Source organism: Sphaeramia orbicularis, chromosome 21, assembly GCF_902148855.1.
Source record: "Sphaeramia orbicularis chromosome 21, fSphaOr1.1, whole genome shotgun sequence".
Taxonomy (NCBI): domain Eukaryota; kingdom Metazoa; phylum Chordata; class Actinopteri; order Kurtiformes; family Apogonidae; genus Sphaeramia; species Sphaeramia orbicularis.
The window spans coordinates 30,341,552-30,358,112 of record NC_043977.1 but is presented as its reverse complement, the minus strand read 5'-3'; the positions used below and the strand labels follow the sequence as shown (position 1 = coordinate 30,358,112).

General features: G+C 39.2%; 1 protein-coding gene across 7 annotated transcripts in view; it reads left to right on the top strand.

Moving 5' to 3' along the window:
* Positions 1-16,561, top strand: part of dachd (dachshund d) — an 89,482-nt gene that overhangs the window by 70,046 nt on the left and 2,875 nt on the right. For all 7 annotated transcript variants that reach the window (XM_030125159.1, XM_030125154.1, XM_030125156.1 and 4 more), the window contains exons 7-10: positions 7,619-7,764; positions 11,363-11,510; positions 12,165-12,308; positions 14,783-14,851. In XM_030125159.1, the coding sequence (XP_029981019.1) occupies positions 7,619-7,764; positions 11,363-11,510; positions 12,165-12,308; positions 14,783-14,851 (507 nt within the window). The remainder of the gene's footprint in view (positions 1-7,618; positions 7,765-11,362; positions 11,511-12,164; positions 12,309-14,782; positions 14,852-16,561) is intronic.

The window sequence follows — 16,561 nt, the reverse complement described above, 5'->3', positions numbered from 1 at the left end:
TCAGGAAAACAGGTTCGTTATCAAAGCGATCGTCTATCGGTCTTGACTGGATACATTAATGATCACAGTCCTTATTCCAGATAAAACTGTTTTGAACAATAACCTTATTTTTCTGTGTTCATGCTCTCTGTGAACACAAGGTGCGTTTTACATATCTGAGCATCTGCTATTATGCAGATTATGGAAACATATTTACCCGAACGCCCTTGGACAACAGCATTAAACAATTATGAAGATTATGTACAATGCAGAAAATTTGTGATTCAAAACATTACATATCTTAGCAGTGGCAACTGTTGCAGACAGATAAGGTTGACCCTGAATATGTATTTCTGTACTTTTGGAGACATTCTGCGGGGTTGTTTGTATAATTTAATATTTACATGTAAACAGTAATTAAGTGGTGCTACCAACATGCCAGGGCCAGGCTCTGCCAAGGTAAACAGCAGCCCTAGTAGTTTGCCACAGTCCATCATGTTTACAGACTTGCAGAGCCGAGTGCTGTTTGCGAGCTCTTCCTTGGCAAAGCCCATAAAACACAACCAATTGGATGCCGAGTGTTGAACACAGTCACTCTTATCGTCTGGCAGTCTGCTAGCTGACTTGAGGACATTGTGAGTCAAACCTTTAAATTTTCACTCTGCGATAATTACGCCGCTATACTTGAGCTTTTATATCCTTTCACAGAGAAAGTAAATCATTCCTAATAAAGAGAGGAAGAATAGGGGGCGGAGGGAAAAGTGCTTGAGGACTAATTCTCTTCACTCCCTCCCTCTCTGTTCTCTATTCTGCTTTTTGAAAGCCTTTCTCTGAGTATTCCAGTCACCTTGACTTTGCAGCTGCAGCCTTATAGTCTGTTGCTTATCCTGCCTAACCCCAGCCTGTCAATTAGGTGTTTAAAAATTAATCTCTTTAACTGGAAATACCATGCCAGCTTTCTTCCGTCTGTAAATGAAGTGTTATTAATTCACACAGCGCAAAGCCAGTGTTATGAATAATGTTATCAAAACAGATTTCCACACATTTAACACGTCGCTCCTATTAAAACCCCTTAAGTATTTTTATAACTGTGAAACCAGGACTACTAATGGATTTGCATCCATTTTTGAGCTTCTACACCAAGCAGCCACAGAGCAAGTGCTCCTAAGCCAGGCCTTTTAAAGTTTACATTTCCCATTTCTTCTTTTGTTCTTTCATCTTCATTTAAAAGCAGCTCAGTATATCCAGTCTGGATTAGCGCCAGCCATCGTCGACAGTCGCTCAACAGAGCCTCAGAACAGCAGAGCTTCTCCCTGTAGGATTGCAATGCCAGGCAATGACACCAATGTGTCTCCGTGCCCCCCCTCCACCCCCCACCCCCCCTTTCTCCCAAACATTGCGAAGCTCTGATCTAGCGGCAGGCTATCTGGCCAACCACACCAAGCTAATACTTGTTCCATTAAAACCTGGTGATTATGGGGGATTTCCTCTCTGTTTGTTTGTTTGAATGTTTAATTATCAATATGTAATTGGCATGTGTATTGTGATGTTGGGTGCATATTCGGTGGCATATTTTACCAGAATGCACATTGCTATCGGGTAGAAACAGGGCTCCCCAGTCACTGTCGAAGTTAAGCTGCATGAGAAGTTGCTCTAATGAATTAATAAATGCTAAACAAAGGAGAACTAAACAAAGAGTGAGAAATAAATGGCTTGATGATTAGTGGGTCAGAGAGATTAGTGGGGTATACAGTACAAATGATCCCCTTCTGAAATAGAAATGATTTGGGCAAAATACCCAATCAATAGTTGAGGCCAATTTAATCTCTGGGATTCTTGTGTCAATAAACGGGCCTGGTCAACAGAGGTCAATATGCAAAGACAATCTAAACACCTTCAAAGTACCTCACTATGATGTCCTTCTCCAAGTATTAGCTGCTTGACAATTTGGGCTCTTAGTCAATAGGTGAATCACAGCAATCCATTCCAGTTGGCTATCCTGTCATTTTCCCCTTTTAGCTTCTGTTTTTCTTTCCTAACTAAGCCCTATCCTTCTGCTTTGTCTAAAATCTGAGGTCACGGATTTAACCCTGCGATCTCTAACCTTTATGCACCTCGCCCTGTTTTGTTTTGACCACTGTAACTGTCATTGTCTCTCTACAAAATGCCATTTTGTCTCCACTATGCTTGGCTTTAAGAGCTCATTTGAAGGTGTGCGCTGGTAGAAACAAAAGTCCTGTATGCTTTTATGCAGTCATCACAGTCAGCCAAGCCTGTAATCCTCAGAGGTCCGATAATGACATAGCCCCTGCATTTATTACATGGAGGAGAGGAGAGAGGGAAAACGCTGACTTTGAACAAATGAACACTCTGACCTTTATGCAATAAATATGACATGGGCCGCATAAAAAGACAAGATATCTTCCTCCTGAATGGAAGTCAACACGGATTCTGCTCCCTTGCCTCTTGCTCTCTGTTTCCATTTCTTTTTTTCCTCTCCATCACTTGCACTCTAGCTGTTTTTTTTTCTTTCCTTTTTCCAGTTCACAGTAGAACAAATGATGAAATAGTTTTCCCTGTATTATAATGTATGCTCTAGACACCCAATTACAAACCCATCTCTGTGTCTGCTGTTGTAATGTTGTATATATACTGTATATTGCAAAATATTTTGCCTGATTTGATGAGTGTTCTGATTTTCATGCATCCTTAGAGTCATAAAGGTGATTGCTGGTGGGTGGTTTCTAGCAATAGAAGCAATAAAAGATATTCTCTACTGTGCCAGGGCAAGACCGTTTTACCAGTGAGATTCAACCTTTCACAGTGTCTTTTGTAATCTCAGTGTGATCCCAATTGAGCATCGCGATTGTCTTCTTTTGTCACCTCAGACCGCTTCTCTGACAGTAAAGGATTTATGGTTATTTCCTCCATGCAGCCTGTCCATCTGTGGCTCTATCTTCATATGGCCTTGAGAATACGATTCAATTTATTAAGGCAAAGCAATGGACTCATTACTTTAAAAAGGTGGCAAGAGAGAGGGAGTGAGAGAGGGAAAGAAGTGACACACTGAATTGGTTATTAATGGAAAGGCACAGCCATAGGGCAGTTGAAATTTAATGATATCCTACAAGAAAATATGAGGGTGTCACTCTCCAAAAAGTCATGCTAAATGTCAACATTTTAAGGTCTCGGCGCTAATTTTATGCCTGTGCACAGTAATGTTTTGGAGAGCATTTAGGAAACACGGCCCAGTGGCCAGCCTGATTATCCCGCTCACCTTCTCTCCTCTCTCCAAATGGGTTTGTGCAGCAAGCGATTTCATCTCTAAGTGAAAGGAACATTAGGGAGGGGAGAAAGAGAGAGCGATAGAGGAAAACACGCGGTTTGATTTTCATGCTGTGATAAGAGAGTGGGAGCCAAATGTTACCTGTTAATCTAGCCCAAACCGACCGGGGCTCTTGACTTTGTCCCCCAGCAGGGATGGGGCAAACACTCATTTTCCTCTCTCCGTGATGAAAAGGAAATTAGCTTAAATGTGATGAGGGCACATTAGTGTGTGTGCTGTGCGTGTGTGTAATGAGTGTGTATGTGTGTGTGTTTTTTTTTTTTTTTGGTCTTTGTATGCATGCATTTGTGTGTATGCATTTCCTGTATCTTCTAGTGTGTGTACAGCACATTATGTGCACATATGCACAGCACATGCAACTGATAGTCATTCTTAAGGAATTTGTCTTGTATGGATCATCACGCACATTCTCACAGTATGTCTGCAGGTTCTTACTTACTTCAAGGAAAGTGTGTCTGCTATGTAACCTGCCAATAGTGGGATTATGTTGTATTGCGAACAATGTTTCTGTCTGGGTAAAAGATTTTGACAAGCATGAGCTTACTTTTGCAAGTGGGCAAATATGAGCCTTTGCTTTAAACCAAGAGACACAAAATAGCATCGACAGTCATTAAAATACACCTTCCACATACTGTAGTAATACTTAATAACTATCACAGAGGCTGAATTTATTTTGTCTGACAGGCTCTTTAAAGTGCAGACATCATTTGCAAGATAAGCCGGGCTCATGTTTTTTTAAAGTGCTCAAATTGCATGCAACTTCTTTTTTGCCGAGCTCTGCATCACTGCATCTGTACCAGAAGACAGATATTTCCCTTGACAAGATTTTCCAAATCTAGCGCTTTAAGTGCAGCTGGAATAATGCTGTGTTAGCTGCTAATGGCTGTCCGAGAGGTCATAACTACTCCATTTGAAGGAGGCTGGTTTCTCTGCAGCCCTGGCAGGTCAAATCAAATGTAATTGTGCAGTGAAAAGCAGGTCCTTGCTTTGTGTTGGCTGTGCTGACAACCTCCAGGTTTAGCATTCACTTCTCCTGCTGGGAGGAACACAGGTTTGCAAGGACAAAGGCTTCACCTGTCAATATATCACACTGACTGGCCAGCCAAATGCACCTCTCCTCCCGCTCTCTTTTTCCCTCTCTCTCCTATCTCTCTTCCTCTCTGTCAGTCTTTCATTCTCCACACACCCATTCTATTCCAGCCTCCTCTTCCTCAGACTGTGCCTCACCTATCTATCCATCCATCTTCTGTCTTCAACATCTATCTCTCATTCCTGGCATCTTTCTTGTCCTCTTTCTTTCTCTCTCTTTGTGTGTCTTCCTCTCCTCCCTCTCGCGCTGCCTTCGTGTGAGGACTCAGCTGAAATGTCCTGAGGGACCCAGTTTCAAACACAGGAACCAGAAACATATGGCACATTTTCAACTCCCAAGGTCAATTACAGCTATTTATCCAGAGATTGCAGCTAAATTTCCCAAGGTTTCTTCTAGATTTACCACAGATTGCAATGTGTGTCTGTCACATTTTAAATCAGGCCAGTTTCCTCTGCTTCTCTCCACTCCCTGTGACTTTCCATCAAATATTTCAAAGGCTTTCAAGTGGGTTTTAGACATGTTTTATCTCTGGTTATCATATGCCCCATCTCTTTTTGCCTCAGCATTGCTAGGTCCAAGTGCCGCTTGCAACACAAATCTAATAACATGTAAATTGGAGATAAGCCCAGATCCCTCCAAGTGATATTTTTTACATTCATAGTTTGTCAAGTCAATTCCTAGGCCCCTGTTTTAGCAGCACAACACATGAGGAGTGAGAAAATTAACTGGATAGGTGATTCATCATTGCTAGCACACTGTCAAGGACTCCCTCTGCAGCTATTGAGAGCAGGGTGGAGGAGGAGGATGGCGAGAGGAGGGGGGCGTTGTTTTAAATTATGGCATTTCATTCAGAATGCATTGTATTTACAGCGTCCCATTTTTATTTGTGGCTCCTATTATCCGCCGAAACAGTTGTGCATGAAATGTTATTTGTGACAGGGGTGACCTGCGAGTGTTTTTCCACACAGTATTTCATAGTTGGGGCCTTAACTGTACCTTTACCGTACGGTAAGCACAAGAGGCTGTCACAGCTGCTGTTGGCAGCCTTGCTAGTGGAGAAATATCACCTGGAAACAGAGTACTCCATTCCACCGGCCCCCATCACTCCAACGCCTGTCGCTGTAATTAAGTTGAAGTCAATGATTCTGGAGCGATGGTGAGAAATAAACATGCAAACACATGCCAGCATTTGCAGCCAGGCACTGGGAAAAAGAGGGGGGAGCTGGGGGGCAATAACATTAGAAGCACAGAAACCACAGATCTAGATCATTTTACGCCAGAATTTACATTTGAGTTTCATTAAGCCACTTTTGATTATATTGATTGAATTAGTTACTTATTAGCCTTGCATTTCCTTTTTTTTTTTTTTTTTTTTTTTTTTTTTTGAAAAACGCCAGTATTTATGCGTAGCTCCTGGTGGAAATGTTATCTGACAAGGGGTGCTGTAGTTGGAGTCTGTCGAACAAAACACGCTGTTTGCTTTTCCCAGAGCATGACAGGTTGTTTCCCCTGCAACAAAGCCATCAAATATTCTGTGTGATCCAACATTGTGTTGGAGGGGAGGCCTGCTGAGTGGGAAGCCGGAGTTTGTTAAAGCAATGATTTATGATTAATGCCAACACTAAATAAGGGACAAAGTGCCTACAGTACAAATCAATTACAAAGCTACAACAGCAGACCTTTCCCCGAGGTCTACTAACGTCTCTAGTTGTTATGGTGATTTTATTGGAGGTGGGTGATGCATGCATATAATGCATGCAATACATCTATATCAACCTGAGCTGGAGCCAACTGTAATGCTTTTGATCTTTGATTAGTTATTTTATTGAGATAAAATGGGACTTTCATGTTGTGCCACTGTGTAAGGAGAGTGCATTTTGTATCTCCACCCAGACGCCCACCTCAAAAAGCAGACAGGACTGCACCAAACAAAACAAATTACCGCAGGAGTGGCTTCTTAAAAGTAGGCAATTCATTATTTTTATGAAGTCAAATTATAAACAAATTTTAATCCATTAGGCAACCATCCATTCTAATTAATCAACAGGAGTGAACTCCATCTGAAAAAGGAGAAAGGTTGTTTACTCTCTCCACGGACCAGCGGTGCATATTTCACCATCTTCTCCTCTCAGAAAAAAAAAAAAAAATCATTCTCCAAATTACAAACCTAAACTGTGAATCCTAACACTCGACTTTTGGCTCGTAGATGTTTCCAGGGCATTTGCAGATGCTTGAAATAATCTCCAATGTTTTTGCTCAATCTGCTCTGAGGATGGGTGAAATAAATACTTTAAACTAATTAATGTAAGACCAGCTGTTCCCAGCACTTGGCTGGCGTTGGTGAATATTGATGGGAGGGAGAGGCAGGGCTGTTCAGCTCCACTCGCTGTTTGTACAAGATTCAGTCTGCCACATAAACAGATATGAATACTGGATGAGTGCAGAGAGGTGCTGTGCACAACACAGGCAGGGTTCCACATTACAAATAAAACTTTCCCCCTTTCATTAAATTAACAATTAAAGAGCTGATCATGCAGACTTCCTGCTGAGACCATTTTAGAACAGAAGTGTTTAATAAACTGTTTCTCTGCAAGACAGTAGCATTTACAAATTGATGGCTTGATAAAACCTCATTGGACGAAAACATGTGTCAGATCTGATGGGGCAACAAACAACGGCGCCTGACATTCTGCTACAGTTTGACCAGACTTTATCTGTGTCTGTTGGTTTGCCTCCTGCATTCTCTCCCTCCCTCTCCTGCTCCTCTTTCCTCCGCTGAGGCTTGGTGGAGAGGCTGGACAGCAGATGGCAGGGCCCTACCCCTCTGCCGGTGATGAATGGTGGATGATGTCATCTTGGGTTTGACAGGCACCCGTGCGTGCGTACACAAAGGAAGCCCGAGCCTCTGGGGTCGAACTTTGGGCCTGCTTCTGATTTTGGAGTCCGCATGACATCTCTTAAATGGGGAAGCTGGATTTATGTCCCGGTTGATATTGTTTAACCCCACACTCAGGCCTTGAGAAGAAGCAATACAAAGGATTTTCCCACTACACTTCTGACAGGGGTCAATTTGAGTTAGGGTCAATATGAGTAGTCATAAATTCTATGTTGTAAGCTACATGTAAAACTTGCAGATTTTTCAATGAAAAATTACTTCTTCAAAAATGACTCCTTCGTGTTTTGTTTTGTTTTTTCTTCTGCAGAGGACAACCCTATGTGCACCCCAACAGCAAGAGATAGCTACGAGAGGTTGTCCTTGGCTGGACAAGCTCTGCCTCCTGGCTTTCCCTCACCTTTTCTCTTCCCCGATGGCTTATCGTCAATAGAGACTCTCCTTACCAACATACAGGTATTGACCACTGATTAACACTGAATAACTGATCAAAATAGTACTGAATTGACTGTGCAAGAACCAAGTCTCAGGAACTGCCTGTTTTTTTATAAAGATAAAATGTGTCATAACATCCAGTATAACATATTCTCCAGACCTGAGAGGACACACACTATTTGGTCCAGTTTTTTTTTTTTTATTTTGAAAATGGAATGCAGACATTTTCTGTGACTCATCGTTATCTGGCTCTGTTTGCAAAAGTCATCACATGTCCTTTAACCCTCCACATTTTATTGAGAACATTTTTTTGTGTTGAGGGCTGTCTGCCATGGTGTTTTTATGGTACCACTTGGATTGAGACTGCTTTAATTTAATACTTCTAAACAGGAATGGGCATTCAAATCACTTTTTGCAGTTTAATATGTGCCCTGAAACCAAATAATGTCAATAAAAATAACTGACCAACCAAGAAATGTGTGAACCACATCTATACAATTTAATTTCTTTAAAACACTTTTTCAGTCTCTACTCAACTAATGCAGCACTTAGACAGAACCGGTGTCATAAACATTAGTTCCACATCTCTGTGGTGTAACATAAATCTCCTTCCATCCCCATGCAATATAAAGTAATCAACTCATAAAAAAGACGTCGGCTTTTTGACTGATAGTAATCCATAATTCATGCATAAACCTACTTATAAACATTCAAAATCTTCCACAACTATAACATTTTTTATTAATGCAGAACACTGTTTATGTTTGCCCCACAACAGGAAGTCATGTGATTCATGTCATGGAAAAAAAAAAAAAAGTCAGTGCATTTCAGAGCTTTTAGACACACAGTTGTTTAAACCAACAAAGTCCATTCACTGTGGAAGACTGTGATGTAATAAGTACCTAAGTTAGTGCATAGTCAGTAATTTCTGCCACTAGGGGAGAGGTGAAGTCCCACCCCTTCCAGTTGTGTCCCATTCAGAAAAAAATGCATTACAGTCAATGGTGGGATAAAAGTAGATTTTTTTTTTCCTGCTGGAAATATGCCATAATTTACACATATGATGTTTGCAAATGTAAAATATAACACTACATATCAAGAAAGTTGTAGTTTGTATTAAAACCACCAGACTGGAAAATGTGTAAACCTAAATGTAAATACTGGACACCTGAAACTCGCAAAGGTGACATCATTGTAACTGTACATTCTAAATGTCTTTGCATGGCTAAGACTTAAAGTGGTTGTCACCTCTATTAATACTTTTCCACCTAACAGCAGATGTTTTGGTGTTGGTGACATTTATGGAGATGGTGCGACAAAAATGCCATTAAACCATACCCCTTGCCCCCCGAAGGGGAGGCAAGGGGTATGGTTTTTGGTTCGGTTTGTTTGTTTGTTAACACTCTAGCAGCAAAATTTTTTGAATTCCAACCAAATTTGGTGTATAGATTGCCAGTGACCCAGAATAGATCTCATTACATTTTGGGAAAAGTAGGTCAAAGTTCAATTTTAAAATTCTTTTTTTTTTCCCATTTACTTATAGTGGGCGAAATTTAAAATGTCGGTAGCAGCAAAACTATTGGATTAATTCATACCAAATTTGGTGTATAGATTGCCAGTGACCCAGAATGGATCTCATTACATGTTCGGAACCGTAGGTCAAAGTTAAAAATTTTTATGAATTTTTAAAATCTTCTCATTTACTTATAATTGGCGAAATATGTGCAAGGGGTGGGGTTTGTTGTGCCTGGCACCACTTGTTTCGTTACTATCTTTGCCACAAACTGTGACTTTCTTGGCTCATTAAAATCATCTTTTAAATTGATGAACGTCATATATCATTTTTTTCCCCCGAAGTTAGACCTATGCAACAGAACAGGAAGGGGCGGGACTTTGGCTCTCTATATTAAAAGACATGATTGATGACTTTCTGAAGTGACGTGGAATCATGGGAATTGTTGTTTTCACCATCGTTGTCGATTAAAGTCTATCAGATGAAATCATATTTTACAGAGGACTTAACACATTAACATTTCATCCACCTAAATTAATTAAATTTCTCCAAGTAGCATGGAGGTCAGTCATTTGGCACCATTTACAAGCAACCGCATGAAACGCTGCCATTACAGTATTTCTCTGATGTGAAAATATTTGGTATAATATAACTACACAAGTCAACAAAATATATAACATAGACCTAATTTGCAAATTATACTCCACACTCATAAAACAGAAAGAAAACTAATTATATAAGCATTTCTTCAAGCAGTGTCATTATATCGTAATTTTATTAGTAGAATTCATCGCTACAGGACCTCATCTGTGTCCTTTTGCAATATTTTTAACATGCACAAACTGTAGGGACAACAAACGCACTCAGTGTGTAAAATCGGCATACCTTTACAAGACCTAGAGTGCCGTTTAGGCTTCGGTGCAAAAGCCTTCAGTCAGTAAGATGAATGCATTTGCCTTCTGTCTGAGTGTAATGATGTGTGTACACCACTGCCCTTCTCATTGCACTTGTACCACTGGCATCAGAGTCTTGTGTCTCCTTTTGGCTCCGTGTGGTAATTAGAAAGCCACAAGTAAACCCATCGTACGCTCCCAACACTCCACTAAGTCATCTTTGATAATGATCTTCGTGTTGAATATTTATATACAAATCAACAAAATGAAACCAAGCAGAAAATTAAGATAAAGCAACTTAGAATAAATTGGGGTCAGAAGACTCAACAATTAGTAAGATATAGCCGAGTGCATTTGATATAATTGCGTGTGGATGGGGAATAATTGTGATGAAAATAGCCCCGTTACTGTACAGCTTTCATGAGAGAACGCAGTATCTCTCAATTCTCGACTGTATGGAGTATATTTGGAATGGCAGTACATGATGAGAAACTTGACATTCATATTATTCATTCCTGCTGAGCTGTGTGAGGAGCTTGAAAATGCGCCACACTGTATATTGTGTATATTTATCATAATCCAGTAGTCAATCATGGAGATGTAAGAAAAGCATGAAAGATAAAGATATTAGGGCTCAGTCTGTGAAGTGAAGATGTGACTTTACCCATAGTCATTTTTCACAGTCTGCTTAGTAGACCAGACCTTTTCACAAACGGTGAACTTCATGTTATTCTATTGAGTGTTTCTTACTTATTTCACGGCTTTGCTTCCAAGATTCAGCATCACAAACACTTCTACACGCTTTTTTCAATGTGTATTTCTCAACTTTGACCAAAAGGGGTCAGGCAAAACTCAAGACTTTAATCAGCTATCATTCTTCATCAATAAGAAAATATGGAAAAGCTGCTATTCATATTCAAAGGTTGTACAGTGCAGGGTTTTTCTCTAAAAAAAAAATAAAAATAATGCCATCTTAATAGATAGAAAGGTTAATTGAGGTAGTAACAGGCCTGAAAGGAATCATGGAACTCAGTTTTCAGTGCTCTGGCGGAATCCAAAGAATAGCAGTGACATTTATTCAGTGTTTATGCTGTCACTTTATCTTGACGTTCTTAAGTAGTCCACATCACTCTCCTTTTTCCCCGACTCCCCGGTCTCTGTTTTTCTGTATACCTCTGTGTGTGTAAATGCATATGTGCGTGTCGGCGTGCAGGGCCTGCTGAAAGTGGCAATTGACAACGCACGGGCTCAGGAGAAGCAGGTGCAGCTGGAGAAGACGGAGTTGAAGATGGAGCTGTTCAGAGAGAGGGAGCTCAGGGAGACTCTGGAGAAGCAGCTCGCCATGGAGCAGAAGAACAGAGGTACTGGCTGATGACTACCTGGCACTATATCCACACCCTGTCAGCTACGTGTGTGTGTGTGTGTGTGTGTGTGTGTGTGTGTGTACATCATGTGTGCTCTTTTGCACTTCCTTTACAGGCCTGTGCTCATGTAGATGCCTCCTGAGTGCACATACACGGCTCTGCATTCATGTTTAATGTTGTTCATTGAAACAGTGACAGAACCTGCTGTGTGTTTCTTTGGTGACGTTAACCATTCTAAAATCTGCATAGCACCGTTTTTTGTTCCCCTTCTTTTTTTTTTTTTCTTTTTTTTTTTTTTTAACCTAATTGGAAATACCTATTAACTTAGTGAAATTCACTCTCCAGCTCATGTTAAATGCATCAGCTTCATATTCTAACTGTGTCGTTTATGTTTAATGAGAGAAATTCATGAAAAATATCCCAATAAATTTTTCAGTTTGCTTTAACTCCCTCTAGCCGTTAAATAGCAGACAGTATTTGCTTAAATCTTCTTAACAAAGATATTTATTCAGTATGAAATATTTAACTTTAGTTGATTTGCATTTTTAGTATTTAAAAAGTGTGATAGTATTATTAAGTTAAAAAACAGTAATCCCCTTATTTGTCTCATTTATCGCCTGTGATTTTTTTTTTGTTCCCCCCCATCTACAGCAATTATTCAGAAGCGTCTGAAGAAAGAGAAGAAAGCCAAGAGGAAACTCCAAGAAGCTCTGGAGTATGAATCCAAGAGGAGAGAGCAGGTTGAGCAGAGTCTGAAGCAGCCGTCACCCTCCGACAGCATGCGTTCACTCAACGGTCAGACGCTTCCCACTGATGCCACAACAAACACACGCTTACATCTTAGCTACAGTGGGGCTTACACTCAGACAAATAATATATATATTTAAAAAAAAAAAAAAAAAAAAAAGATTAAAGACACATTACACTGGTCTGCAATTTTAGAAAACACATATAAAATGCAGTAAATTGGATGAGATGAACTAGAAAACAAAAGTGATGATTGGAATGTTTTCAATATACATGATAATAGATTTATGAATCTAAATGTATAAATGTATTCTAATGGACAGACAGTGTTTTAGAGACAAACTTGTAACTCCTTTTGACTAATACCCATTCTCTTATTAATTCATCTAATTTCACATTTTTACCCATTGCTGCAGTGTTTTTCAACCTTGGGGTCGGGACCCCAAGCGGGGTCGCCTGGAATTCAGATGGGGTCACCTTAAATTTCTAGTAATTGATAAAAATAAAAAAATAAAAACTTACTAATAAAAAATATATGGTGAGTTTAGAGAGACAATCATAATACATTAAAGACATGACAAACTGTGAAGCTGAAACTGAAGCACTGTGGTACTGTTTATCTTTCAGATGTTCATTGTGGTCAGTTTCAGATGCTGCAGCTCGTTCATAATTCATAGTTTGAGTTATTGTTTGTTCAGTATTAATTGTCAGCCTTGTAAATACAAGCTGGACTGACTGTACATACCCTGACCAAGGAAAATAAAATTCTCACTTTGTGCAGTAATCTACACCTGGCTTTTCTGTCTCCGTCCATAATAATATACATTATATAGACTAAATGTTGTCTAAAATTAATGTTTATTTGCAACATAGTATAGCAAACTATTACATGATCAAAAACAAATTAACTTTAGCAAAAAATGTCTTGGTTTTGAATGTCTGGGGTCGCTAAAAATTTGTGATGTTAAAATGGGGTCATGAGCCAAAAAAGTTGGGAACCACTGCATTACTGTATCCTGAAAACTATAACCAAGCAGCACTTTGGATTTAATTTCTTTATTTCTCACCCAAAGTTTCATTACTGTTAATGTGGAGGCATTTTGCTTGTAGACAATTCTTACTTTTCATTAGTTAATTTCTACTTAAAAGACTCATTATGAAATATAAGTTTACATCATCCTTTTAAATTTTCAGCTTTTACATTTATATGACTTTAATTCTTAACACTATCTTATGAACTTGACATTCATAGCATTAGAATTCAGTGAATGCTATTGTATTCTAAAATATCAAATATATCCCATTTGCCTGTTTTCTCCTTTTACACATTTGCTTTTTATTCTCTGATATTTTTTTTTCTTACCTTTCAGACACAGCAAAACATTTCAGTGTCACATCCAGGGTTTAAACATTTAATTCTGCTCTCGAGACATTTTAATAATTACGTTTGGAAGTAAACAGCTATATTTACAGGATTTCATAACCTGAGTACAGTTGTTTTTCATTACTGTACTTTCATGTGACAGCTGGAGCTGGTTTAACAGAGTAAAGGTTTCGAAAAACACAATGAGCTCAGAAAATATGATTAACCGTCACTAGACAGGAACACGCAGCTTTAACATTGTATTGTTATGTGTCACTGAGTAAAGTAGAAAACACAGATGTAATATAGATAATGTCCTTTTTTTAGAGAATATTAACTATTAACCTACATTTATGTGTATCACTGCAAAGCGGACAGAACACAATATTAAAATTATTATAAGTACATTTACTGCTTTTTTTACCTTTTAACCAAACATTTTATGTTTTTTTTTCCTGCCACCGTTAACCCTCGAAGGTCCAAAGCAGTGTTTTTTCTCATGTATTTATTGAGTTTTTCTGTAATTTTCCGTCAGTCGGCATCAGATGTGACCCTGAAGTTTCACATCGCTCTTTTAAAGTCCACATTATTAATTTTTTTTATTGTCAGTGAATTTATGTTTTCTTTTAATAGCTTATTCTTTATTTAATTTTAACAGCTCATACAAGGTGTACACTTTGCAACATGTTCATTTTGCACTTGCAGTCAGTGTTACACAGTGTCCCCTCAGACATTTTTTGCAGATACCTTTAAAACATTAAACAGTGAAGCACTGTGGGAATAAGGACATTTCTAAATATTAGTTGATTTGATCTCTGACAGAACCTCAGAGAGTTTTTTTTTTAATTTACAAAGTCAGTGTTTTCAGCTCTCAAATCATTCTTTCATCCACATACACAACTTAAAGCCATTTATTCTAATATTATTGTTGTTATTTATTCATACTCACTAAGTGACCATGCACATGTGCCTAAAAAGAGTTAAGAATCCCGCTGAGCAGAACAGCTGACCTAATATCCACTACACGTTGGCTCCCGTGCAGCAGAGATCTAAAAGGAAGGCTCTCCCTCTTGTTTTGAATGAACGATGCTGTGAAAGTGGCGTTGTGATAGGTGCATGTCAGGGATGTTTAACGGCGGTGATTCCTCTCTTCTCTTAGACTCTCTGACCCCTGAGATGGAGAGTGACCGCAGCAGTGGAAGAACAGATGCTGAAAGGACAATACAAGGTACAGGGGCTCAGATGAGACAATAAATCTCTCTCTCTTTCTCTGGCTCTCATTCTTGCTCTCTTTCTCCGTCTCCCACCCCGCCTTTCTCTCTCTCTACCTCTCTCTCTCTCTGTCTCTCTCTCTCTCTCTCTCTGTCTCTCACACACACACACACACACACACACACGCTTCAGTTTATGAACATTAGTGTTTCTGTGCCTGCTGTTCAGGCATACAGCTCGCCATCTGGGCCACAGCACTGGGTCAAGATCATTGGTTTTCCGTAGAAATAATATTGTTCTTTTACTTGACTCATAGTGTCTGTGCCACTTTTAGGAGCCGATCATTTGTGTTGTGAACCGTACAGTAGGTAAAATAGTTGAAGAACTGAAACTAGAAGGTCGGCGAGAAAGAATGAAAGAAGAAGCTTTGTTTACAGCTCAGGAAGCATTAATGAGTCATAAAACTGCAAAAAGCAGTGGAATCCCCCCTTTGATAGTAATAAACGGGGCAAATCAATCCATTTTATGAATAAGCCTTGTACATTTTTAATGGTTTGTTTGTTTGTTAGCCTTGGGGGTGCAGTATGTGTTTGGGGAAGGGCGCTCTAGTGATAACCTCTGTAGACTGTCTGCTATCTGTGTTTACCCAGATACAAGACACCTTGCAGAGGTTGAATATCCTCATTATTACTCTAACGTCTTCCTTTAATACGCCTCAGCTGCATCTGCTCAGAACCGCCCTTATCAGTGGGAGAGGTCCCAATTTATCCGGGAAAATGCTCCATGTAATTTGCTGTGAAAAGAAGAATATATTCATCTTTGTATGCAAGAATAACTTAGGTCCTTTTAACTCTTTAATGTTTGATTAGTCTACTTGAGCTGATATTTTGTAAAAGGGCAAAAACGAAAGAAAACATACAAAGAGAAGCGATGACTCCCCTTTAATTAAATGTCATTCAGTCACTGCGGGGATCTGAAGGAGTTTGATGTCCAAAAAGGGAAATCCATATGTCGTCATTTAAATATAAAGATAACTTGTAGATACAGTGTAATTATAGCCCTCTATTTCATACCAAATTAGTATATTTAGCGACTTTAATTCCTACCATTTTACACATATGAAGAGCCGGGTCTTTGTCGTTGAAGTGTTTCATATTAAAAGGGCTTGTGCTGTACATTTAATGTATAATAGCAGCATTGGCTGTATTGTGTAAACCAGCGGAATTAGATTTGTCTTTTGTTTTTTAATTTTTTTTTTTTTTTTTCATCTATTGCAGTGAGGGGCAGTATGATGCAGCTATGGAGCATATCATTTTTGCACCCTCTCAATCACTCTGATCACTGCCTTGAAGAGTGGATTGAAGGAGGAAACTGAATAACAGGCTGCACTTTGTGTTTTTGTTCAATTAGAGAAGCATTTGTCTGCCACCCATGTCTCCTCTGCTCTACTCTGCAAGCCTCGCTGTATAATTAACCTCAAATGGCAAAAAATGATGTTGATAAATTACACAAGCAAAGGGGAAAAAACAAGCCTATCACTCGCATGAAAGCCGAGAGAAATGTGTGGTATATTCTCAACTCCAAACTCAGGGAAGCGAATGGAGAGAGGGAGAGAAAAAAAAAAAAATAATGAGGGCATAATTTTAGAGAACTAATTATTTCTATTTGTCTTTTGTCACACTTCTCTAATTCTGCGATATTAACACAGTCTGTGTTTATTAATTGC